General features: G+C 45.1%; 1 protein-coding gene across 14 annotated transcripts in view; it reads right to left on the bottom strand.

The window, feature by feature from the left end:
• mask (multiple ankyrin repeats single KH domain) overlaps window positions 1-25,401 on the bottom strand; it is a 214,186-nt gene that overhangs the window by 44,131 nt on the left and 144,654 nt on the right. For all 14 annotated transcript variants that reach the window (XM_075684659.1, XM_075684624.1, XM_075684584.1 and 11 more), the window contains 2 exons: window positions 20,110-20,284; window positions 11,962-13,639 (listed from right to left, as the gene is read on the bottom strand). In XM_075684659.1, coding sequence (XP_075540774.1) covers window positions 11,962-13,639; window positions 20,110-20,284 — 1,853 coding nt within the window. The remainder of the gene's footprint in view (window positions 1-11,961; window positions 13,640-20,109; window positions 20,285-25,401) is intronic.

The following is a 25,401-nucleotide window of genomic DNA, read 5'->3' on the forward strand; positions in this document are numbered from 1 at the left end:
GAGAGCTAGCTAAGACCTGTCTGGTTCTAGCTAAGACCTGTCATGTACCAACATCCCGTGTATGAACGAGCAAGGTATTTAAAGGGGCCCTGAACCATTTAGTAAAATCAAGAAATGCATTTGAAGTTAAAAAAGACAATTTCAGAAATACTATGCCACAAAAATACTTCAATGCATTTAGCAAAAGCAAAGTGTTTGGCAATTAAAGGCCGCACATGATCCCCTTCATGGTGCTTGTGCTCCTTGTTCCATGTCTTACATTGGAAAGACTATGGCATAGCAGGATGTGCCCACAACACTTTGCCTACTGAACATCACCGTGGCTCGCAGTTCAAATGTGATTTTGGATGTTCATGTAGACGTCCGTATTTCCCATTTTGGTGCATATGACGCACCAAATGTGGCTGTCCTCAGTGAGCTGCAGTGCACTCGGTGAGCGGACTCTTCACGGCAATTCATGGCAGCCGCGGCACCTATGCTACACAGCAGGCCGTAGCTACGTGCAACTGTAGTGCACATGTGCAGCGTTTGCTTTGTGTACAACCAGGGTGTCCACAGAGTTGGCATTTCCAAATTCCCTGAGTTTTCCAGGTTTCCCCCGAGTCCCTTTGCAAAATTCCCCGAGTGACGCAGAACTTATGCTGTGTCACTCTAGTAAACACGTTAAAAAAAAAAGTCTTAATCCAGTTTTAATACTAAGGAGTAGAGTTTATTTGATTTAAAAAGAAAGTAGGGAGGGGTTAAAGTGCACAGCAAACAAAATATCTTTGAAAAAACAAAAATGGTAAAGCCCATTGCAAATAGAGTTGAACATGTACAAATACGAATCAAAAAAGATGCATACAGAAGCAAATATTGGCAAATATAAGCTATTTCTATCAACTGATGGCAACTCATATCAATGATGGCAACTCACGATATCAACTGAGGTTCCAATTTTGCCACTAGTGGCATTCTCTCTCAGCAGCAGGAAAGTCAAACTCAACTGTCCTGACATACTCTCAGCCTGTGCACAATGCCTCAGCGTTGCGTTTCACTGCTTTAAAGAGTTTATTTTGGTTTGGATGAGGGACACCTACACCTCTGCGTCAGCCAAAACTTTGCTCAAGCTCCTTCAAAGAAGCGGCAGCAGACTTCCTTTCCCGTTCATTCGTCAGTGCGTTTGGTCTTTTCTGTTCTTGTCCTCATTCCACTGCGCGTTTGCCCCATGGGCCATTTCAAGCATCCTCTTGGTCTGTTGTACAGTCAACGTCCGATTTTTCGGATTCCCTAGGGGCCGCAAAAACGTTAGAAAAAATGAATGCACGTCTCTTACTGCCCTTAAGGGCTCCAATCAGCACAGGCACGTTCATAGCAGCTCTGAAGGCCTGCCATTGCACTTATTAGGCATATCGGTGCTCATACTGTGACAAGATACAGTGTGTGCACGCGTGTATAATTAAGGAATACATACTGTGCCCTGCGACAATTGCCCCTTCCCACGCTTATTAAGCTTCACGGCAATGCTTCGCATATGCTTCACCGCGCGACATTACTGTATTGAGGCGAAGCCGACTTTCGTAAACCAGCATTGCGCAACGTGCCGTGCTTTCCGAGCTTCTAAGTCAATTGCGAGGATTAAAAAGGCGGAGTCGGTTCCATTGCTAACAGCCACGAATTCTTTCAATGAAAAACATGGCACCAAACGGCAAGAAGCTTAACAGTAAATGTCGAAGCAGCTAGAACTAGCACTGCTGCGGAGGTGACTACGGCTGCCAGTGAACCTGCATGCGAGAGTGCTGGTTCAAGGCGGCAAGATAAAATGACAGCAGTGGTGGCTTTGATTAATGTAGTTTTGGACATGCGGTCATGGCGATAAGTCCGAAAATCAAACGGCGAAGGGTTCTTGCGTCTGAAATTTCAGACCTTCTTATACACTGACTCTGGAGTATGTGGCGGTGCCACGAAACCGTCCGCATTATCGGGCATGTCCCAATATTGGGCGTCCGGAAAATCGGTCGTTGGCTGTACAATGGCAACTCCTCCAGCCGATGAAAAGTCTTCAAAGACTATTCATTACGATTCTTCTCTGTTACTCGAGCCAGCATTAGTGTGACTTTCGTTCCCTTTCAATAAAATTACAGCTAATTTTCCCTGATAGAAGCACAAAATCCTTGAGCATTCCCGATTTTCCCAATTGGTAGACACCCTGACAACAGGACTTGAGTGCACGCTTGTGCTTATATGCTCCAGTCTGGTTGTGCTACGTTGTGTGGACTGGCTTTGTCCTGCACCAGCTTGACAGACGAATCGTAGCCACGCCCGACTTGCGCATTTTGAAGCGCTTCAATAGCTCAGTAGAAAGCGAAGTCTGTCAAGGCATCAAGCCACGGGCGGCCAGGGTAAGTGCACGCTGGCAGGCATGCATGTGGTAGGACTAAGTTTTGCATGGTTCGAGGCTAATTGAGTGTCCAAAACTAGTTGAAATTAAAGAGACCCAATGGCTACGACACTGATAAGTAGCGTGGCCGAAGTTTAATTCCAACATGGGCAGCCGCGGCCGAGCGTGAGCATGAGCAGACAATAGTCCGCTTCTTCAGTCGGAAAGGTAAAGCACTTGCAATACCTCCAATCATACTAGATTTTCGTTCTCAAATTACTTTGATAATATATTACTTGAAAGGCACTTCATTCATTCCAGTGCGATTTTGAGACTTCAAAAAAAAAAAAAAAAAAAAAGGTGGTGCAGGGCCCCTTTCACTGCAAGAGGTAGATGAGAACACAGCTGCACTACCGAAACAAGTACACTAAAAGCTCGTTCAACACCCATTAATTCGGAACAGTATTTTGGACCTGGAAACAGTGCATGCTGGTCTATACAACCAAACATTCTTTAATTTGGCAGAATTCACACATGCACCAAATAATTCTGGCAAATGCTGACAACTGCTACTGCACAAAAGCGAAGTAAAGTCAGCACCACTTGAGTGAAACCAAAATGTGGGAGGCATCGCCATTGCATCCGTTTTTGTGTGCATGTGTACATGCCCCATCTATGAAATCGGCGAGATTAAGTCGGAGGCCGGCGAGCTGGGAGAGGGAAGTGAGCGGCAGAGAAGGAGGGCGCCTGTACGTGGAGAGAAGTGCACATCAGGGAAGGTATGGAGGAGCAGGCTACGAAGGGGGGCAAGGAGGAAGGCGGAGGCATGTCGGGTTCACCTTTGCTGGCAGTTGGTAGGGGCTGTGTGTGTTATGGATATACTGGGTTAGTCTGGCGATCGAGAGGCAGAGCGCCGAGCGAGAAGGACGAAGCAGCAACACAAGCGGCGGCAGGCCGAGCGTGAGTCGACAAACTCTGAAGTCATTGGCAAATGCTGGGCATAAACTGAACAAGACCGGCAAAAGGCTAGGCATGCCCAGGAGACTCCCGAAGAATGTGCTAGGCGGCTTGCAACAATGGGGGTGTTGGGCAAGATGGCATAGCTTATAAACTCCCAAACAGCATTGTGCGTAACCCACGTTCACGGAGTGTAACATCACTGCAATTCACATCACTCCCAGCCCGGATAACATTCTCGCTAAAATCGTCAAAAGCACTAAGGTGCTTACTAATAACATTCTGCAAATCATCTTTACGCAGTCCATAACTACCAGTACCATTCATAACGACTGGAAGTTAAGCAAGGTTGTCCCGATTTTCAAAAGTGGCGACAGAACTGATCTATCGAATTATCGCCCAATATCACTCACCTGCATTGCCTGCAAACTTCTTCAACATATAATCTATTCTCATGTTGCCTCTCATCTTGAAGCTAACTCTTGTCTTTTCTGTAACCAGCATGGCTTCCGACCAGGTCACTCTTGTGAAACTCAACTCTTTGAATTCACTACTGACCTCCATTTAAACCTTGATTCTCTCTTCCAAACAGACGTAATTTATCTAGACTTTTCGAAAGCCTTTGACCGTGTACCTCATGAATGACTAATGATCAAAGTGAACAGCTTGTGTCTACATCCTCTAATCACGTCCTGGATCCGGTGCTTCCTAATTGGCCGATCACAGTTTACAGTGATTAGACACCATCACTCTACAGTCACCGAAGTGTTATCTGGAGTACCGCAAGGTTCAGTCCTTGGACCCCTTTTGTTTTTAATTTTCATTAATGACCTCCCCTCTGGTATTTCGTCATCCATCCGGCTCTTTGCCGATGACTGCATGCTGTACCGCCATATAAACTCATACAATGATCAGTTGCTTTTACAGCGTGACCTCACTACAATTGAAAAATGGTGCACAGAGTGGCTCATGCAGCTAAACGCCAAAAAATGTAAGTTCATGAGCGTATCGCGGAAACACTCTCTCATGTCATACTCTTACTCTTTGCATTCCCTTCCTATTGAGCTGGTTCAATCATACATGTACATTGGTATCACCTTCACCAGCAAGCTTACGTGTTCAGAACATATCCAAAATCTGGTTACTGCCACTAATCGATCCCCGGGATTCATAAGACGGTCACTATCATCATCACCCCCCTGTGATCCGTCAACTAGTGTATGAAACATTTATCCGTAATAAACTGGAATTCGCGTCGGCAATATGGAATCCCCGTCAAGCGTACCTTGTTGAGCTACTGGAAGCCGTCCAAAATCGCGCAGCCCGGTTTATTACATCCCAGTACGACTATCGGCTAAGTGTTAGAAACATCCAATCATCCCTCCACATCCAATCATTAGCACATCGCCGAAAAATCTCACGCTTATGACTCTTTCAAAAGCTCTATTATAATCTCCCACATTTACGCGAGACACTTCTCTTGCCACCCAACTGTACTTCACGCCGTCTCTCAAACAACCTCAGTATTCAATGTCTTCATGGCTCTACTAAATCCTTCAACAGCTCTTTCTTGCCGGTAGCTATTGCAGTTTACCGGACCGCGTAGTAATCGAACGTAACCCTACCAAGTTTCGATACATACTAACGAACTTTCTGAGTATTGATGCTTAATGGATTTTACTTTTTACTACATCACACTTTTTTGAATGCATTGGTTATTACTTTTTGTGTTTGACATTTATTTGATTGCACCTTCTTTGCCCTTCTGAATGTTTATTATTATTGTTTCTTACTTCAGTCATGACTGTTTCTACGTTTCTTTTTCTTATGTATGCTCCCCATCTACGTAATACCCCAACAGGGGCCTTTAAGGGTCAATAAATGATGATGATGATGATGCAATTTCTTTTCTATTTCATTTCTTTTCTTGTTCTCTTCGCTTGCCTGCAGCCTTTTTCCTGTTATTGCAGCATTCGCATTGGCTGTTCTCATGGAGCGTTCTCTTTTCATAGCTGCCGTGTTGTGCATGCCGTTACACTCGGTGCTACACTGATGGTAACGCCGGCAAAGCGACAAGTATGTGGCCAAGGACTCTGCAACTAAAGTTAAAATCAAAGTCATCATGAAAAGGTACGACATGAAGAGAAGCACTTTGGACACATTTTAAGAACAAACACCAGATCACGCTAGGGAAAAAGTTTCATGCTTAAAGAAAGTGGTTGCGAACCGCAGCTCATCCTCAGCAGGAAGCAGCTTTGTTTTGGTGGGTGGGTGACTGTCGCAATGCACACCTGCCTTTGAGTGGACATCTGATAATGGCACAAGTGGAAAAGCGTGCAACGACAAACACTGATTCATTCAAGGCTTCCAAGGGCTGGTTAGAGAGGTTCAGAGAGAGGCATGAATCGTTTTCAGAAGTGTGTGCAGGCAAAAGGGCTGTTCCGATGAAAACGTGACCACTGAGTGGAGGAACATGCAGCTACTTCAGCACAACGCTGCGAATCCCCCAAATGATCCGTTAAATGCCGACAAGACGGTGCTCTCCTTTAAGGCTCTTTCAGACAAGACGGTGACCTTCAAAGGAGACCTGTGCATCAGTCGCAAAAAATGCAAGCAAACAATAACTGTGCTTCTTGCTGACAATACGACTGGGACGGAGCGGTTGTCCTTTGTAGTCACTGGGAAGGCCACAAAACCATGTTATTTCAAAAATATCAAAAGCTTTCCTGTTGAATACTGGGCAAAAAGAAAGGCTTCGATGACCTCAGATATTTTTTTAGGCTGGCTGCCGCAGTTGGAACCACAGTTCTCTTCCAAGGGGTGCAAAAGAACAATGATAATGCACAATTGCAGGTACCTCCCTGCATTATTGAACTGAAAAGCATCAAAGTTGCTTTTTTTATGTCGCCTAATTAGAATTTAGTTGATACATTCCCATTACATACGTTTTCCCGGCCCCAACGTTAGCAATCGAGAACCCAAAAAATGACCCAATAGAGTTATGCTAATTTTTTACCGGTTCATACGTCCCTGGAAAACACGATTTTTCAGCACCAACATTCAGTACGTTGCTAAACTGCGATCGGATGATAGGTTTTCCGATCGCTTGATCCCGTTAAACGAGAAAATGCACGAGGTGCGCACAATTGAGAACAGTACGTAGCTGCCCGCCGCTGCGGCTTCACTGCAATACTCGCCCGCTTGTCTCACGTGAAAACGACGGCTCGCCGCATTCGAAGCTATTGCCGCCAAACCTATTGCGATACGCATCTTCACCTATCTGTTTTACAGCGCGTGGCGTTTAGTGTCATTGGTACCATACTCCATGGTTTTGGTAGGCGATAATCTAAACGCACTGCAGTTCCCTGCTGCAGGCGGCGCGATATGGCCATCACGTTTCACTTGGGCGGCATTAGGCGCCACCCACCAACTCGATTTCGCTTCGGTTTCCTGTTGCCCTCTTAACCCCTTAAGATATTATTTATTTTTTTTTGAAAATTTCCTAACGAAAAGTGCCTATTCTTTTATTGCTGATTTCGAAGCATCGAGGTACTCGATGTTGAAAAAATATTTCCACCACATACTAAGTCAAATCAACACAATACAGATTATTTTGAACATTACATCGGAAACCAGCTGCCTGCTGCTGGTAAAAAATACAAACCACATAAAGAAGATAGTCGCAAACGTCTCATCATTTTTCACTTGTGTAGGCAATCAACCTTTGGCTATTTCACTCTGGAAGATTCGAGACTATGTGGTAAATTTAAAAGCAGGGCGGCTTGTTGCAGCTGATGTGCGAAAACCTAGTTTCCTTTTTTTAAACTTTCTTCCCCTTTTCTCCTTGCTTCTGACAGCAAATGAAGAATTTTCCAGTTGGCACTGCTTCGGCTTGGCAGGATGTAAGTAGGAAAGCGCTTCAAACATTGCGCCAGATGATAGCTGACGCAGTCTTGGTCGAGGAGGCACTAGCTGGCACTGAAGTGGCTGTAGAGGTACTGCTTGCTGCAGCAGCTGTTGATGATGTGAAGGGCTGCCACCACCCGAGCTTGGTGATGAACTAGGACACGGATCAGCAGAAGCTGCACGGCTTGAGCTCTTGGTTGGTGAAATAACAGCACAGGGTCAAGGACATCAGACAACCAGCCGTGTTTTACTTTTCTCGAAGGATCAAGGATTGACTTCAAGATTGACTCAATTAGGGTGAGGCGATAGTCAAGGTGGCTCATCTTCCCTCCATATTTTTAGTACAACACAAAAGAGTTAAATGTAGCTTCACCAATCAAGCGGCAAAAAATATTCTTGCAGTATATCATTGGCTATTTTCTGAGGGCAGGGTAGTCGGCCAGCATCTGATCTAACTTGTCAACACTGCCCATCATGTGATTATAGTCACGCACGATGCTCGGCTTCGTGACGTCTCGTCCTTTCAAATCTCTGAAAGTCTCCATGCTTGCAGTGTGCATTGTGCTCATGACAGAGACTACTTTTTTGTTTTGCCATTGGAGAGCGACACATTTACCGCGCTGGTAAGCTTACACCTCTCCTTTCTTATAGGGCCCCTAAACTGTTCGGACAGATTTTGTAGACACGTAAGGTACAGCTAAAGTTAATCATTCACACCACAATCTGTGTGAAACGTGTCATATTAACTCTTTGAGCGTCGATGCTTTTCGCCATATGCGACGGCCCAGGGTCGATTTTTTTTATTACAGATTCCAAATCTTCTTTGGGACTTAATTTTTAAAAATTTACCGTAATTTTTCTCGGGTGACCGTAAAGTGAGAAAAAATATTTTACATTGGTATATATGTACTCCTCATTCACGAATAACAATAAACAAGGAAATAAACTTATAAGAATAAAAAATTTGATGCACTGTTCGACCCAAACATTCAAACACCAAACAGAACATTCGCACCACAACTTAAGTGAAGCTTTACATATTAATGGAGCTACCAGCGATTACAAGTTACCTTCCTCCGTAGCCATGCTTTTCCTCCTCAACTCATTCCCCGAGCGATCGCGGCTAAGCTCCGCCTTCACTGCTTCTGCGTCACGATGCGATGTCACATCATCGACTTCCAGTTGTTTTGGAGCCCGCCCATGCGAAACCTCTCCTCTATAGGCTTGGCCGTCGACCCCAAGCGAGAGCTATCAAAGCAGCGTGCGTTGCGAGCATTTTGTCGCAGCGCAGAACGTGTCTGTTATTCCGGTAATAACACACTAGCTGAACGTTTCGACCCAACGGTGGAGGCATAAACTCAAGCTGATGAAGGAACTTTGTAGACGTACGTGAGTTGCCTGATCGGTCTCCACGGTCCAGCCACCCATTGGCGCAGAGCTTAACCAGCCAAAGAAAGAGCTAGTATTGCTCTAACCAAGTGTAAAACATTTTAAGCATTTACAAAAACAATGTGTTAATGATTACACTCCTGCGAAAAATTCACACCAGCAGCAAATAATACATTTCATTACTGCTACTGTGTGTGGTTGAGCTCTGTGCCACCAGGTGGCTGCACCATGCAGACCATTCACATTTGTGCTTCTGCTCATCCCGTGAAACGACACTGTCAAACAGCCAGGCCCTGTACCCTTGCGCTTGCGTTTACACTAATACCGGACTCACAAAACGCTATTGCGTTAATAATTTTCCAGTGTAAAGTGATGGCTGCAAACGCACAAATCCTGGCGCCAATCGGATAGCGGCAGGTCGATGCACTACAGCCAGTCCGCTCGTCTGCTGCCTTGCAGAGGGACACGATATCGCAGCTTGACAAATTGCCAGTGGCTTACGTTTGCAGTCCACAATGCAACAAAGTCGAATCGCAGTGCTCGCAAAAAGACTGATACTGACTCTGACCTCGGAGCTCTCGTCAAAATGGAGCTCGTTGTAACACAAGCAGATGACGCTTGATGTGTGTCAGAAGTGCTTAACTGTAGTGAGAAATTGTTCTTCTGAATTCTCTTTCTGTTAATTTCTTTTTATAGAAACAAATTAACTAACATTCCAACTATAACGAACATCACTTGTTCACCATAAAGGTGGAAAAATTATCGATGCGTCCTGGGGAGCAAATCGGATAGCTCTTCCTACTGACGTCAATTGGGTGATTTATGCCATATGGTTAGGGGCGACTGAAAATTTCGTCGAGCAGTGTGCTGCGATCAGCAGCGATGTACACTTTTAACACCTTATAATAACTTACATGCTTTACGCGGAGCACTAAGATGCGTCAATTAATGATCAGAAGGACCTACTTGAATAAATCAGTACGTTTGTACAAAATCATTTCAGGGTTCCTTTAAGCTACTTCGTCTGGAAATCTGGAGGCATGCCCTTTCTGTTTGGTCTCACGGAGCTGCACACATCTGTGCGGTTCTGGATAAGGAGGTCTACGAGCTCTGTCAAAGTACAGAAGTTGTCTAGTATCGTCAGGCAGTACGTGGGGTACAGGAAGTACCCCGTGCCTAGCAAGGGCTCGAGGAGCTTCATAACAACTTTAGTACCCATTGGTGAACAGGGTGCAAGATTTGTTGGTGTGCAGAGATTTGTGCCTTTTCCAGTACAGATCAAGACATCCCACATATATTCCGATGATGCCTCACAAAGCATGTAAAATTTCAAGCCAAATCTTGCTCCTTTATATTCAGTGGGATGTATTGCACCCATCGTAGCCTGCCATTATAGAGCATGAGACTTTCGTCTATCCATATGTCTCTCTCTGGTATGTATGCCGAGTGGTAGTTCTTCAACAATCGTTCAAAAAATGGCCATATCTTGCACAGCTTTGGCTGTGGATGGCCACTAAGGTCAGTGATGCTGGCATTATCCACAAAGTGCAGCATTCACATTATTAGTAAGAACCGGTTACAGGGCATCACACCTCCGAAAATAGGTGTGCACTGTTCTTGGACCAGTACCACTGCTGTTCGGAGGTTTTGAACTTATTCCCTGCAAAAGCAGGATCTCTTTTTGGTCACTGGTACACATATTTTGAGGCGGGAGTGTTCACTGGGACGAGAGCATTTTAGCTTTTTAGCCACATTAAGATGGTTTCATCGACCACTAGTGTAATCAGTTCATCGTCGAGAAACTGCTATATGCACTTCAGACGGTCACCTGGCGATATTAAATTGAAAGTCTTGCCTAGAATGGCCAAAAATGGAAAGTGAGGAGGCTTGCACCAGGATTGTAGACACCAAGCTGCACCCACTGACGAGCACTCGCAATGTTCACTTCAGAGACGTTATCACCAGAAAAACTGCTCAATTAAGTGTCATCGCTGTCTTCTTCACTTTCAAAATACAAGATAAACATCAATATCCAAATCGTCTTCACTGGAAGAAGATAAAGATGAAGAGCTTCCTTTTTGGGTTGACGGGCGAACTATGCATGTGTCGTAACCACCGGACACCATGTTTTCACACGAAAACCACACTCCTGCTGCAGGAGAAGCAGAAATCGTCAGGTGCGTCATCTGGTGGGCGACATGTGATTTAAGCCATAGACGAGTGCTTCTGATCCTGAACACTCGAGAGGAGAACGTATTCTGGTAGCAAAAGCTCTGCTCATTTGAAACACTTAAGGGGTTAACACACCACGCCAACAACAAAATGCGTCTCGGGCTGCAACGATACGCGTGACGCTTCGCATTACGTAGATAGCATTAGTTGAGTCTGCCAAAGTTTTTCAGTTACTTTGGATCGTACGTTTTTCCCGTTAGTACATTTTTTCTCCAATTTTTCCCCCAAAACGTATGAACGAGGTTCTGCTGAACTATTTCTGCTCTTCAACCCTTGCTATTCAGTTTGCGGAATTTAAATACCGAAGAGAACTGCTATAGCTGATGCTTTTGTGCTCCCAAGTTTGGATGCAATACAAAGTGAACCTACTTAGCGCAGTGCACATGATCACTCAGGTGTGGAAAAACACACCTCATCATGTTATCACCAGTTGTTTCGGCGTTTTGTTAGGCTTGAGCCCAAGGATCTGGCAGTAATCGAAGAGCGACGATTACTGCCCGAGCTTTGACGCTGTTTTGCAAACTGATGTGACGCTTGCCGACTATACTTGATCGACTATAGCCAGTTTCAGTTAGCCAGCCAGCCACAGCTGGCTGGCTAACCGAAAAAGAAATTGTAAATGATCTTATGTGCTCCCAGCATGACCACAATTCCGATGAGAAAAGGCCATCTGAGGAGAAGCAGCCGCGACCTCATTGCACCTCAAGAGAGGCAACGGGGGCACTTTTAATTCTAGAAGATTTTTGTTCAGGCACTGCAGAGAGCCTGTTGACCATGCTGCTGACCACTTAGGACTCAGAAAAATTGTCACGACAGCTGGGATTTATGCGAAAAGGTAGAGGCCCATAACGCAGTACTTCAGCAAGTAAAGGTATGCTGCTCCATCTTGATTTTAATGCTGTTCTTGTTGTTTATTTGTTAATTCGGCATTCGGATAATTCTGACATGTCTTGTGGTCCCGTGAGATCTGAATTAACAAGATTTTACTGTATATGTAGCATAACTTCATACCAACAAAACTTAAAGAGACAGCCAACAACATGAATATGAAAAAAAAATTAAAAAGCTGCTGATGTGTTAGAAACAATTCAATGCAGAAACTGAGTGTCGTTACTTACCCGCAAGCCGCACCCCAAGCGGTGCGCGGTCGGCACCCTTGGGCATCTGTCCCACAGGGGCCACTAGACCAGAGTACTGCTGTTGGAGGTGTGACATCAATTGCAGTGGATATACCCCAGGGTGCGCTCCCAGCGCTCCTGCTGCTCCCTGATGGTGGTGTCCAAGGTGGCTGCCACTTTGCACTGGGTGCAGAAATTCCTGCGGTGGTGCAAAAGGCATTCGCATTCCAGGAAGACTTCCTGTGGCTGCTGGGTGTTGGTGGTGGTGGGCGGTGAGGTGGTGGTGGTGGTGACCTGCACCCACTTGCGGGAATGGTGCCGCAAGCATCACTGGTGGTGCTGATCTACTAGAGAAGTCCGGTGCATTGGGGTTCAGGGTACTCTGGATGGTTGGTTGCTGCTGCTGAGGCTGCTGCTGTTGCTGCTGCTGCTGCTGCTGCTGTTGCTGCTGCTGTTGCTGTTGCTGCTGCTGTTGCTGCTGCTGCTGCTGCTGCTGCTGTGACTGCTGCTGTGACTGCTGCTGCTGCGGCTGCTGCTGCTGTTGCTGCTGGGGTGGTGGTACCAGCTCGGGTGCTGATGACCCATAGTGGGGTGGACCAAACACCATGCGTGACGATGTTTGCTGTGGGGAAGCTTGCACTGCCTGTGGCACCCCTGTCGTTTGCGCAGAGGCACTTTCATAAAATTCTTGTGCCTGCGTTGGTGGTTGGGACTGTGCCTGCGGCTGGGAAGGAGGTGAAGGTGGTGCCCCTGCACCTATGGGGGGTGTGCATGGGGCACTCCGCGGTCCACTGCCAATAGGGCCAAAGTTGGGCGGTGACACGTGCAGGTTGCCTCGATAGCCAGGAGCCTTGGCTGCATCCACAAGAGGTTCAGGCGGTGCTGGTGCACTTCCTACACTGCCGCCACTGGAGCTAGGGACGCCACACACACCGGAAGCGGCCACGGAGGCAAAGTTAGGCTTGGAGGATTCCCGCTGGCCCCAGACACTCGGCTGTGTCTCCTTGCTGAACACGTTGTTGAAGGGCGAGAATGTCTGCGGAATGCTGATAGCTGGCGCAGTGTTGGTCGAGGAGGTACAAGCTGGCACTGAAGTGGTTGTAGAGGTACTGCTTGCTGCAGCAGCCGTTGACGACGCTGCCACGTGGCCAGTACTGCCTAATGTCGGTGAAGGGCTGCCACCACCCGAGCTTGGTGATGAGCTAGGACGCGGATCAGCAGAAGCTGCACGGCTTGAGCTCTTGGCTGGTGAAATAACAGCTTGGGTGTACGATGCTGATGTAGCAGCTGTCCCATTCACAGCAGCTGAAGTGGATGACATAGACGGAATTGCAGTGACTACTGCGGACGCAGTTGTCACAGTTGTTACCACAGTCGCAACAGGCTTTGCTGAGGCAGAGCACGATGCTAGAGTGCCCCAGCCAGCTGAGCCCGAGGTAAATGGTGGTGCTGCAGACGATGTCACCGGTGCAGAGCTTCCACTGCTATTGCTGCTGCCTCCACCTGAGAGCGTAGGTATCCCAGGCCGAGGGGCAGGGCGTGTTTGACCAAACGGTGGCAGAGAGGGCGCAGGTGTTGATGCAGCTTTCACACCCACCACCTTGGCCGAGTTGCCCTGTCGACTGAGCTTGTTGCTGCTGCTACCACCACTGCCAGAGACTAGCACTGAAGAAGAGCCCTGCAGCAAAGGAGAAAACAAAAGTTCCATAAGGCTTTACCAAAATGGGCTTCCAATTTTACTCTCAGCTTAAACTGGCAGATGTTTATCAGCGTGTAATCTGGTGGCCTTCAGGACACGACATTCAAAACACGAAGTGAAGATAGCGTACTGTTGATGCAAATTTGTGATTAGCAAATGTAGAAAAACATAGATGTACAAAGTAATTGTAGGGGAGCAGAAGCAGCTATTTAAAGGTACCAGAATTACACATGAGCAAATTATGAGAAGTCAACAAATAAAAACACCAAGGAAAACATAAATGAAATTACTTGTACTTACTAAGCTAATTAAAGAAACGATAAATTAATGGCAATGAAAGTGGATGAAAAAACAACTTTCCGCAGGTGGGGGAACGATCCCACGTCTTCGGATTATGCATGCGTTGCTCAAAATCAGGCCCCTCGGTTAACCCCCTTTCATCTCGTTCTTACACGAGCAAATTCATACTTGTTATTTGTAGGTGCGGCAAAACTGGAAAAAATTGGACTGCAAAACGTATTTGAGAAAAACATTACTTTCGAATATTGAATCGAATATTCTGAATTTCTAAAAAAAAAAATCAAAATTAGAAGTTCTACGAACTACGGCAACAAAAGGATTATTTACATTATTTTATACATGTAATGCTGTTAACTGGATTTCAGGTCAATTGAGAAGCTTATGAATGAGAAACAAAGGAAATTAGAATCAAATCTGGTGCACAACAATAATGGCAATTATGGAGAAAAAAAAGCATGTGACAGATGCACGCAGTGGAGTAAAAGACTCAATGAAGGAGCTGGAGCATCATGCATCATTTTGAAGGAATACAAACATGACGAGGACAGGCCAAATAATAAATTGCTTTGTCTAATAGAGACAGCAAGGCTGCCTAAGGCAAGCAATGCTTCAACGGCTGGTAACTATTGTGCATAAATGACCTCCTCTATGTGTTTGTTTAGGAACTGCACCATCTGAGCAATAACAGGAGTTCTCCTGCACCAGAATCATTCAGAAGAGTCTCCTTTTGTATCAGACTTGCTCTCTGTAGACTAACTAACTGCTCTTGTCCCTTACACAATGTGAACAAAATGAAAATTCAATAGCTTTGAATAGTGTTCAAAATTTGTTTCAAAAGATGAAGCACCAACAGTGACGGCACACTAAGAAGGAACAAAGACAGGACAAGGCGCTTTTTTGTCCCAACTTGTGCGACTTGTGCCAACAGAATTCACCGCTCTGTTCAGTTGTGTTAGACCGTTGGTATGGCCATGTGAAATGAATGTGCCGAATTCTACGTTCGGAGATATGGCGACAGGTCCACCTGCTCTACGATTGGCTTCACCTGGTATGCTTTTCGCTGGATCCAGTGAAGATTGCAAGTACTAAGCTGCAGTAGCGCCTTGTCCTGTCTTTGTTCCTTCTTAGTGTGCCGTCACTGTTGAAAGCTATGCACCAGCTAGCCCTACGTGTTTTACTGCAATTTGAATAGTGACTTCCCGAATTGAACACGAAACGAGTAGCAAATGCTACCAATGTATTGTGCTTATTTAAGTACTGTGAATATAAGGCAAAGTTTTTCCACAACAATCTTTGGTCTAGCCCCAAGTCCTGGGCCTGAAAGATATGCCAATAAAGGTTCCATTCACTTAATTTTCCTACAAAGGTCTAGCCGAGAGCCTTATGAAGTTGTAGTGCCTTATCAGTCCACCAAAATGTTGCCATGATAGAAAACTGTTTTAAAATGCAGCTTCAGGATAAACCTATGCAGCACTTTTTTGAGTAGGACTGCAAGAACAGAGCAATTATTATGAAATGAAAATTTCCCTGTTGCGAGAGTTCCGCCTTGCGAACTGTACTGGAATGAACACGCAGTTTATGGCTCTGCTTAAAGTGCAATGATACAAAACAAGATTGGTTAAGGAAGTCAACGGCTTCATGCAGGCTTACCACAAAAATTTTTGAAGGGGGTTACACATGCAAATAAATATCTTTTTGTTTTTTCAGTATGTCCATTCGCTATTTGCATGTTACATTCAAGACTTTCACCTTTCGAATATATTAGCAAAAGAGACGCAAGCTAGCGATGCAGCCTAACGCGATTGTCAAATATCACCAGAATAAATGAATGAACAGCCTGCCATTCTAGTTAGCCAACAAGAGCACTTCCTGCGTGTATGTAGCAGCAGTAATGAATTGCCATGGAGGAAACCTCAATATCAGTTATTCCACTTTTTTTTGCTTTTTTGTTTTTACTTTTTATATTTCTTTATTTTAGTGTAAGCACAGCGCCAATCTCTCCTCTTTACAACACTACCAAGATGCGGCTGTGCAATCCTTGATGTGAAGGCCCCTTCCAAAGCCCGACTTTCTAGCCAATTTTTGGCAGCAGCATACTGGGAAAGCGAGTTTCTGTCACCTTCAGATTTTTTTCTAATATTTTCCTGCATGATAAAGGAACATCTAGAATTCAAAAAAAAAAAAAGAAAGGAAACTCACCAAACTGACCATTATAATGGCCGACTGCCCCTCAAAGGGGTGGATGGTCAATCAGTGTGGTGGGCGGTAAACGGAAGCAGTTGGGCAACATTTTCCCCACCATACATCATGGGGAGAACTCTGGCTTCATGTAAATAGTGACAGTAATACAACCACTAATACATAATTCTGGGGTCCTTCAATGTGCACCCAATGCACGGCACCATAAATGTTATTGCATTTCGCCCCCATCAAAATGTGACTGCTGCAACAGGGATTTGATCCTGCACCCTCCGGCCAAAGCCACCACTACACCACGCAGGCCCTAATACACCTCCCAGTCATGACAGACTTTCAAGTATGATATTCACCGTATTTTTGCAATTCTAAGCACCCCGCACCTATCTTCACAAAAGAAATATGGAAAAAGTTTGCATGCAAGGAAGTACATGTAGCCAAGGTCACCAAGCACACTTGCTCACTCTGTCGTCGAGCTGGACCCGTTGGAGTCCCGAGGTGACGGAAGACGACCTGCTGTGGGATACTGAGAACGGCTGCTCAAGTGGTATGATGGACTTGAGTGGCAGTGAAAGTGACTAAGTATCAGACACAAGCGGTGGATTCACTGTCTGCACCTAGGTATTTTTCCTTTGAATGTGTGCCAAACAAAATGTTAATTCTCGCACCAGTCTCGTTAAGATATCGCTGCAAAAAAAAAAAACAAAAAAGTTGGGGTAGAGGGAGGGGTAATTTCGGATTTTTCGTATCTAGTGAGAATGAATCGCGATCGTGAAAAAAACGGGGTGCTTAAAATTAAGTAAATACGATATTAGGGGTGTGCAAATACCACATAGTAGATTTTGAATCGAATATACAATCAAATTTTTTTAAAAGGTTGAATATCAAATAGAATATTGAATACCAGACAATCTAGCGCAAACATTTATGCTTCCAAACTAACACAGTACTGCACATGCTCAGGAGGCTAATGACGTTCCTTAACAAGAACCTTGCTAGATATCAGTAACTTAGATATCTAGATGTGTAGTATGCTCTAGCCTTATTAACCCTTTGTGAGGTGCTACTTTTTCCTTGAAATTTCTTTCATAAAAACTGACGAATAGCATTCAGGAGGGCAAAAGAAAATGTTTGACGCGTTTTTCAAGAAACGTGGTGCAGCAGTTCTCGAAAAAAAAAAGTGGTACATATATGTACCACTGACTTTACTACAAGAAATGAAATTTGGTACACATTTGTACCGCTGTCCACAGGCGGTTTAAAATGAAAAGAGAATGTGTAACAGGAACGATATTTACAAAGCCAATGCTGCTGTTTACTTGTGGAATGGCTTAAAACATTCGACACATAGCAGAACTTGGCCTTCGTTGCACGGAAAGCTCGTTCAAACTTGCTGCTGTGCCATGGAGTCTCGCCTACACCTCTGTCGACTGGCCTACCGCTACAGGTGACGATCTTGGCCGATAAATATATGCCTATTATACGTATTCGTCTCTGTGACGAGAACATCAAGCACTTCTTTCTCAAAGTAGAACAATGCCTTCTTTGCAGCCAAATGATCTTCCGAGCAAAACAGCAGGTCCCATATTTTTGTTACCTCTAAAATACTGTTTGGGAGTTTACCCAAGGGTCCAATTTTCTAACGGAGCAGCTTCCTCTTCATCCGAAAGAAGAGCGTGGACCAACTTGCACGTCGTTTTCTCTTTCGTTGGTCTTTTTCGCGAATACGAGTGCTCTCACTTCGAAGACACACTTCCGGAAGGGACACCGTCGTTAGAGTCTTCCTCTTCCTCATGCACCAGCTCAAGGACGAACTTCTCGTCGCTTCCGCAGTCCTCGCAGTCTTCACTGATTTCTGGATTCTACGGCAATTCAAATGAGAGGGCAACACCCTCCTCCTGCGTAAAGATGTGACCTCTAATGTGCTTAATTAAGAACAATTGAATCACTAACTACTATAGCTATCCCCTCGCGCTACTCTGCTTTCACGCCAGTAAAGCCGCGCAAACGCGAAGGGGGACCAGCGACCTGTGATACACAGGACTACGTAACTACAGTCGCCAAGCAGATAAATCAGTCGAAGGGCGACTTGAGCTATGTTGGTATTATGAATGAAAAATTACCTTCGCTTTCAGAAAGGATGCAAATCCACAACCTGTGTGATTTGACCGGTGCGACAGCCGTCCGCTTAGGCCTAACAACCCCAGCCGAAAGTGAGCCCAGAACAGACAATTCAAAACGGTGAAAAATTAGGGCGCCCTCAATGTATGTATGTGGTTGCAGATGAATCACTAGATTCCATTTACCAAACGGGTAAAAGGAGACGCTTAATAGGCATGTTGAAGCAGTGTTTTCAGTGAGTTTTTCCCACGCCACAGCAGCACGTACTGAACCGCAATGAAGGCATTTGCAAAAACTAAGTTGCACTTCACGCCACATGACGGAATAAAATAAAAATGCACATAAAGCTTTCTTAACGCCTTGGTAGATGGCAGCACTAGTAAAATTGGCTCCAATTTGAACAGTTGTTTCATTACGGGCATTTGACACATGCCCAAAAAGTGGTACATAGTTGTACCACTGTACCACAAAGGGTTAAAGGCAACACAAAGTTAGCAGGCCAGCACTGATAAGCCGGTTCCTAAGGAAAGGTCTGGAAAACATTTTTAATTGATGGAATGTTGATTGCTTGCTGGCCACTTACAAAGTAGAGATTATTATTTTCTCAAGCCACCTACGGCTTCATTTGAAACTTTGTGAAACAGTTCTCGTTGAATGTGAAAAATAGGCATACATTTCATTTGCTTTACATTACCCTTGCGATAGCCGGGGATTTTGTACTGGTCTATCTCCTCTGACCGCGCTTTCAAAAGAAAGCGCGGCCATGAGCCAAACTCTTCATTGAACTGCATTTCTGCTTTAATTGAACAAATTACACTTCACACACCGTCTTAGGCCATTGCCCCGATCGTCATTCCGCTAGAAGTGCAATGTGGCATGTGATGGTTCTGTTAAATCCAAGCTGATATGTAAAAATCCTTCCAAGTAGAGGGTTGGGATTGGATTTGTCTTTGGTTGCCCGTGGAAACTATCAGTCTAGAAGATGACAAACCTTGTGGCGCAGACATCCCCAGCTCAGCATCCCATGCCCAGAGTGGCTCAGTAAAAAGAGCGACTGTCATTCACATTTTAAAGCGAAGATTTCTTTGCCTCTTCCTTCGACTTTCCCACTGCTGCTACTGTGGCTGCTGCTGTCTGGTCCACAGCGTGGAGGAAAGCCGGGGGTGGGGGTTCAAAGCGTGCGTATACATGACAGGAGCAAGTCAGAGAGGAAAGGAAACTCTTTTGACCGCACCACGTCCAAAATGCACAATGCCCTCTGGAGCTCCCTGGGCGTCGCCACATAGCATATGCCATCATCAACACCCCTAATTATCATCAATCAAAGCAACCAGCACACAAGGCTTCGCTTCTGTGCTGGTTCCTACAGTATGTCGGATCTGCATCATTTTTATCGTGGAATGCGTACTGGACCAAGAGGCCTTTCACATCCTTGAAACAACATACCTGCTCTTGCCGATAACACATGGCTGCAGCTTGCCCAAGCCATTCTTAGTTGCAGCGAGCAAAACTGGGACATGGCCCTTGCTCATTTTTTCTTCATGGCGTGCACTGCTCTTCAGATTCAATGCTTTGTTTCAAGTCCTTTAGCACCCCAAATGTCTCGGCTGTCCATCATGAGAGCCCCATGCTTTTGTACCAGATTGCTGCTGGGACATCACCACTGTCGCTCTAGACAGTAACTTGATATAGCTTTGTAGGGAGAGCCCTGGCTATCCATACAATGCCATTACAGTGGGGACGGCATTAGAGCAATGCATCAAGTTGCTTCAAAATGAAGAGAATACAGTCGTGACATGTGCACAGCGAGACAAGCTAGTCGCATGACTCACCATGTGGTTTGACGAGGAGGAGGAGGTTCGATGGTCCGAGGAAGATGTCGATGCCTTTGCAGAGGTTGGAGCCGCAACACCATGCTGGGCCATTATGTCCGAGAGGTCACGGTCGGGCTCCTGGACCAGGCCCTGGATCAGAAGCTGCGCCTGCTTGGTCGCCTCTGCTGATCCTCTGCACATGTGCATTGCGCAAGTCAGGTTAAGCTAGTGCACCCCATGCTGCCTTATTTGTAGGTCAAATCATGCATGCTACAAAAACATTTTCTCACAACTCTGTGACGGGTGTAGTTTCTTTTGTTTGACGTTACTACCCTATTGTGTAAACAGCCCTAAAGACAAAGCTTTGAAGCTATAGAAACTTTACCACAGGTTTCTTGGATATTTGGTAGGCATAAGAAACTTCAACTTGACAACAAATCAGTCTCCGACTATGCCATGCAGGGTCAGCGAATATGGTGTTTTACTGCTGGGCATGGAGCCTGTCAGATCAATGCCCAATTGCACTAAAAGTGAGAGTTTTAGGCATTTAAATCCTCATTTTAGCTAAGATAGGGGCTGAAATAGGCACGTGTATTAGGGTCCTTTGTTTTCAGGCAGAACCCAATAATTCGCAATTTTTGCACCCCTGATCAAGTTCTATGAAAATCGGGTTAACACTTTCCTGCCCATGGCAAAAGAATTAGTTTTCAGGTAGTCTAGTAAATATTTATTTTCCTTTCACAGAGCATGCTTGATATGATACTAAGTGTATAGTATCAAATTGTAGAGAAAGAAATTCTCTTTCTGATGATACTAGTTCCAAAACATCATTATTATGCATATGAAGGAAAAAGAAATATCTGCACAAAAATTGTGTAAAAGTTGTATAAAAAGATCAATGTTGCTTCGCACAGAGAACATAAACATCTTGGAACATAAATTTTAAATGTAAGGAATCTGCGCAATGCTTCAGCAAGTATCAGCTTTCTATGTAACATAATTCTTGAGATATATAAAAAAATTTTATCCATACCAGGGTCTTTCAATACTTTTCTTCTGGCCAGGAAACTTTCTCCAAAGTTTCATACAGGGACAGAAGGTGTCATGCGAGGCACTGGCTAAGTAGAAAGGCATCAATCTGCGGCACTGGAATGGCCGGGGCTGCGCGATTGTGCAATTTTTCACAAGCATGTCTTATTTCAGCATGTTTGTAGACTGAAAATGCGACAGGAGCATTTATACTCAATAAAATTTATATAATTTACAAAATAATTTAGAGTAGGATGTACTTATGCACAAATTATACACCACAACCTTAATGATGGACCTGGATCGCAAAGTCCTACTGCTTGTGTAAGAAGTTTCGATCAGCCCTCTCGACAGATAGTTATTTGCCACGTTCTTCCTCCTCAGTGATGGAAGCAGCACTTTGTCTTTTGGAGTAGCTTTCGGAGGAGGTAAAATCACAGTTTGGAGCAGAAATATATGCTTTTGGAGCAGAAAAATTTGCTGTTTAAAGCAAGGAAATAATGCTTTGGAGCAGTAACTTACTGTTCTAATGTGAATAGGAAGCTCTGCATAAGTTAGTACTTTCTGAAACATTGCATTCAATATTTATTATACTAAGATGCAAGTATTTTTTCTTCAACTTGCTGTTTCATTTTATTGTTGCATATAAGAAGATGAACATAAGTGGAAACTTAGTCTTAATACACAGTTAATTTGGCATTTCAATAAAGAATTTAATAGTAATTTATTTTAATCTGAAGAAACTGAGCCACCTGGGGCCGTATTCTCAAACGATCTACTTCGGCGATAGTTCCGCTGGCGATAGTTCCGTCAGGTGCGCGCTGATGGCTGGTTGAGCAAATTCAGATGACGTAGCTCATTCAATTTTGCTAAAACGGCCAATCAGTGTGCACAGATGGCGAAGGCATAGCCGAGGCGACAGTATCGCCGGAGTGGACCATCTCAGAATACGGGCCCGTGTAGATAGCCTATCACACGTTCATATACGCGTGCAGCACAGTCACAGCTATGTAAACTGCAGTGTGTATGTCACAAATAGGCCTACACGTGCGAATGAATGTTCGTGCGCGAAATAAAACGTAGAGTTGGTACAGAGATGGAGCGAACTGACAGCCGCGGCCAACAGCTAAGGTTGCGCGGGCCACAAACGGCACCATCGTATAGGGCAGGGTCCCATACCACCCAGCCCAGGCGATCGCTTCTATCGCCGCTCACGGTGACATAGAAATCTGCTACAGCTTGTTTTTCACATTTGATCACATGTGCGAGTGTTTCATAAAGAAGCACCTAGTACTAAACCACTGGCATGATCGTCAGCAATGATACGACGGCATTTCGTCTCGGGTGGCTTGCAAGTACTTCATTTCGTTTGCTATTTGCGCTGACAAAACCGAGAACACCAGTTCATTTAAGTCCATGTTAATGAGATCGCAGGCGCTGTTGGACGTCATTGCGGCAGTCAGCGACCTACCGTCTCGTACGGCCATATTTCAATGGGGGTGAAATAGAAGAATGTGCACTGGGTGCACGTCAAAGGAGTCAAATAGTCAAAATGTGGAGCTCCACACTACCGCATGCCTCATGGTACGCGGTACCTGCGACCCTGTGCTTATCAGCAGAACAGCATAGCTACTGGACTACTATGGTGGATAGGCAGCATTGTAGTAGTTAACCAGATGAAGCTGACAGCTAGAAAGAAATAAACCTTAGTTCACTCATCTTCTTGAGCTTGTAACTGCGTGGTAGCAAGAAAATTTTAAAACCTTTCTGGGTAGAAATTATTTGAACTGGCTATGCATCCCCTTGCAGCAGTCTGATTACCTAACTATTTTCCTACCGCGCCTATTCAAATCGATCAATTTGATCGACACCATTTCAAGTTCAAATTCTCACGTGGCTTGCGAGTGCCTAGGGCCATCTAGGTTAGAAAGTGGGAAACACACAGCGTGATCCGCTATGTTTTGTTGGTTTTTTGCATTCCGGTGCGTATCCCCGCGCCGCAAAAAGTTTCGGATTGTCAGGCAAGCGCGTCGATAATGGTGTCGTCATCGCACAGATGCTCCTAAAAGACGTGCTTCTCGCCAATGGAGCGCTTTTGTAGCTGATTTTGCAAATGAAATCAGTAGTAGTGAGCCTGAAAAAGATGTGGACACATGAGAGTTCAGCACCGAGGACGAGGATGCATCAAATCAAGCCGGATTATCCAGGGGGTAAGTGTCGGCTCTATGTGCGGCACACATTTTGATTACTAATAAATAGTTATGGGCGGTGGAGCATGTACTCGCAGCTATATTATGTATTTTCAGAGTCTCAACGTCATACAGACACGATTCCTTGCCAGCAGCTGTAAAGCGCATACAGTTATTTCCGAGAAGAAACCCGGGGGTCGAAGTTGACGGCGGGCTCAGAAGTAATGCACGGCACTTCACACAGGCCGTCAATGTCTTCCTACTATTTTTCACTGCAGAGCTAATCAACGTTATCTGCGAAAACACGAACAAATATGTGTGGACGCATATTTTAGAGCCGCAGACCTACGCAGAAAAGGACGGCTGATGGAAAAATTTCAGTGCCGGTGAAGTAATGCAATGCATCGGAATCCTGATCTACATGGGAATTGTCGAATTGCCTCGTCTCCATCTATACTGGAATACCTTGGAGTTATTTTCGGGCCTCATTCCTCTAAAGATTATGCAGGAGCATTTTTTTTTTTTCTTTCCTTGCTTTTCTCAGTGTCATGGACCCGGAGAAGACTGACCCTGTCCGCAATGGCAAGCTGCACAGGATCGCACATCTACTGCAGCATATGAATGACGTGTCAGGGCAGCTTTTTCAGCCATACCGAAATTTGTGCGTGGACGAACGAATGGTTAAATTAAAAGGAGGATCGAGAATTCGGCAGTATATGCGCGAGAAGGGGGTCAAATGGGGGTATAAGCTATGGGTCCTCACTGACAAGGACAGGCTACCCTGTTCAATTCAGTGTTTACACTGGGAAGCGAGAAACACGCAGCTCAAAGGGACTGGCTTATGACGTAACCCGCCTGTGTGATGCATATTTGGATCAAGGCTACATCATCTACCTTGACAACTTCTGCACGTCCATCTCCCTCTTTGAACGTCTTCTTAAAAGGAAAAATCTCTCTTGCGGAGCAACGTGCAAAGATCGTCGTGGATTTCCCTCCCAGTTGAAAGACTCCACTTGGGAAAAAAGAACAACACGAGGGGACATTCACTGGCTGCGGTGCCCTGATGTGCTGTGCTTGTAGTGGGAAGACAACTGTGCTGTAAACATGATAAGCACAGCACATACTGCCAACAATCAGGTCACTGCAATGCAAAAAGTGAAGCGAGGAGACCAATGGACAAAGCTCCCCATCAGGAAGCCTCTTTTGATGGAAGACTACAATAAGGGCATGCTTGGTGTTGACAAGCCCGATCAACTTATTGCTTCTTATAATGTCTTGATGAAGTGTGTCAGGTGGTGGAAGACACTGTTCTTCCACTGCATTGACATTGCTGTCATCAACAGCTTCGTCATTTTCCAAGAACACAGGGAACATCACCCCGAGATAGAGGAGCTCTCTAGAAAGACTGCCTTTGATCAGCTTGCATTTTGAATTGAGCTGGTAAACCAGATTTTTGGGATGGACGATAGACATAGTCACCCTCCACCTCTTGTAGTCGTGCATGCATAGAACGAAACTATGATATTTTCTACTGTGTTCCAGTGCAGCGATCATGCTCTTTCATCCTCTCATGCCTTCCTGAGTGCGTGTGATTGTGGTAGCGACTTATACCGCTAATCGATGGTTCTTGTGCAGAGCGCACAAAATTGTCCGCTTCACGAAACAAGACAAACCTAACAGCTTGCACGCGAGACCGTCCCCGGAAGCGTGCCACTCAACAAAAATACCCGAGAGAGAAAGTTGCAGTTTTGCCAGACAGGCAAAGCATTGATGGTGATAGTAAATTAGCAGACAGCTATATGAAGTAAGGATAGTAGTTTTATCGGCCATATAAACTTGGAGGCATTCGCTTACTAAATGAATTAACAAGCATGGTGTCAACACACACAAGCAAACAAACATGTTACACAATGCGCGTGCACACTCGCGGTCAAAATGCTAGTGTGAGCAAGTACAGCAGCAGCAGAGAGCGAAGTGACCTTCATGCGGTCTATTGCTTCAATGCAAGAGCAGCGAGATGACAGCGTGCACAAAAATTATGAGTAGTTTACAGATCCACTTCAAGATAGGGCGCGCGTGACTGTGCAAAGTA

The sequence above is a fragment of the Dermacentor variabilis genome, chromosome 1 (genome assembly GCF_050947875.1).
Source record: "Dermacentor variabilis isolate Ectoservices chromosome 1, ASM5094787v1, whole genome shotgun sequence".
NCBI classification, from domain to species: Eukaryota; Metazoa; Arthropoda; class Arachnida; order Ixodida; family Ixodidae; genus Dermacentor; species Dermacentor variabilis.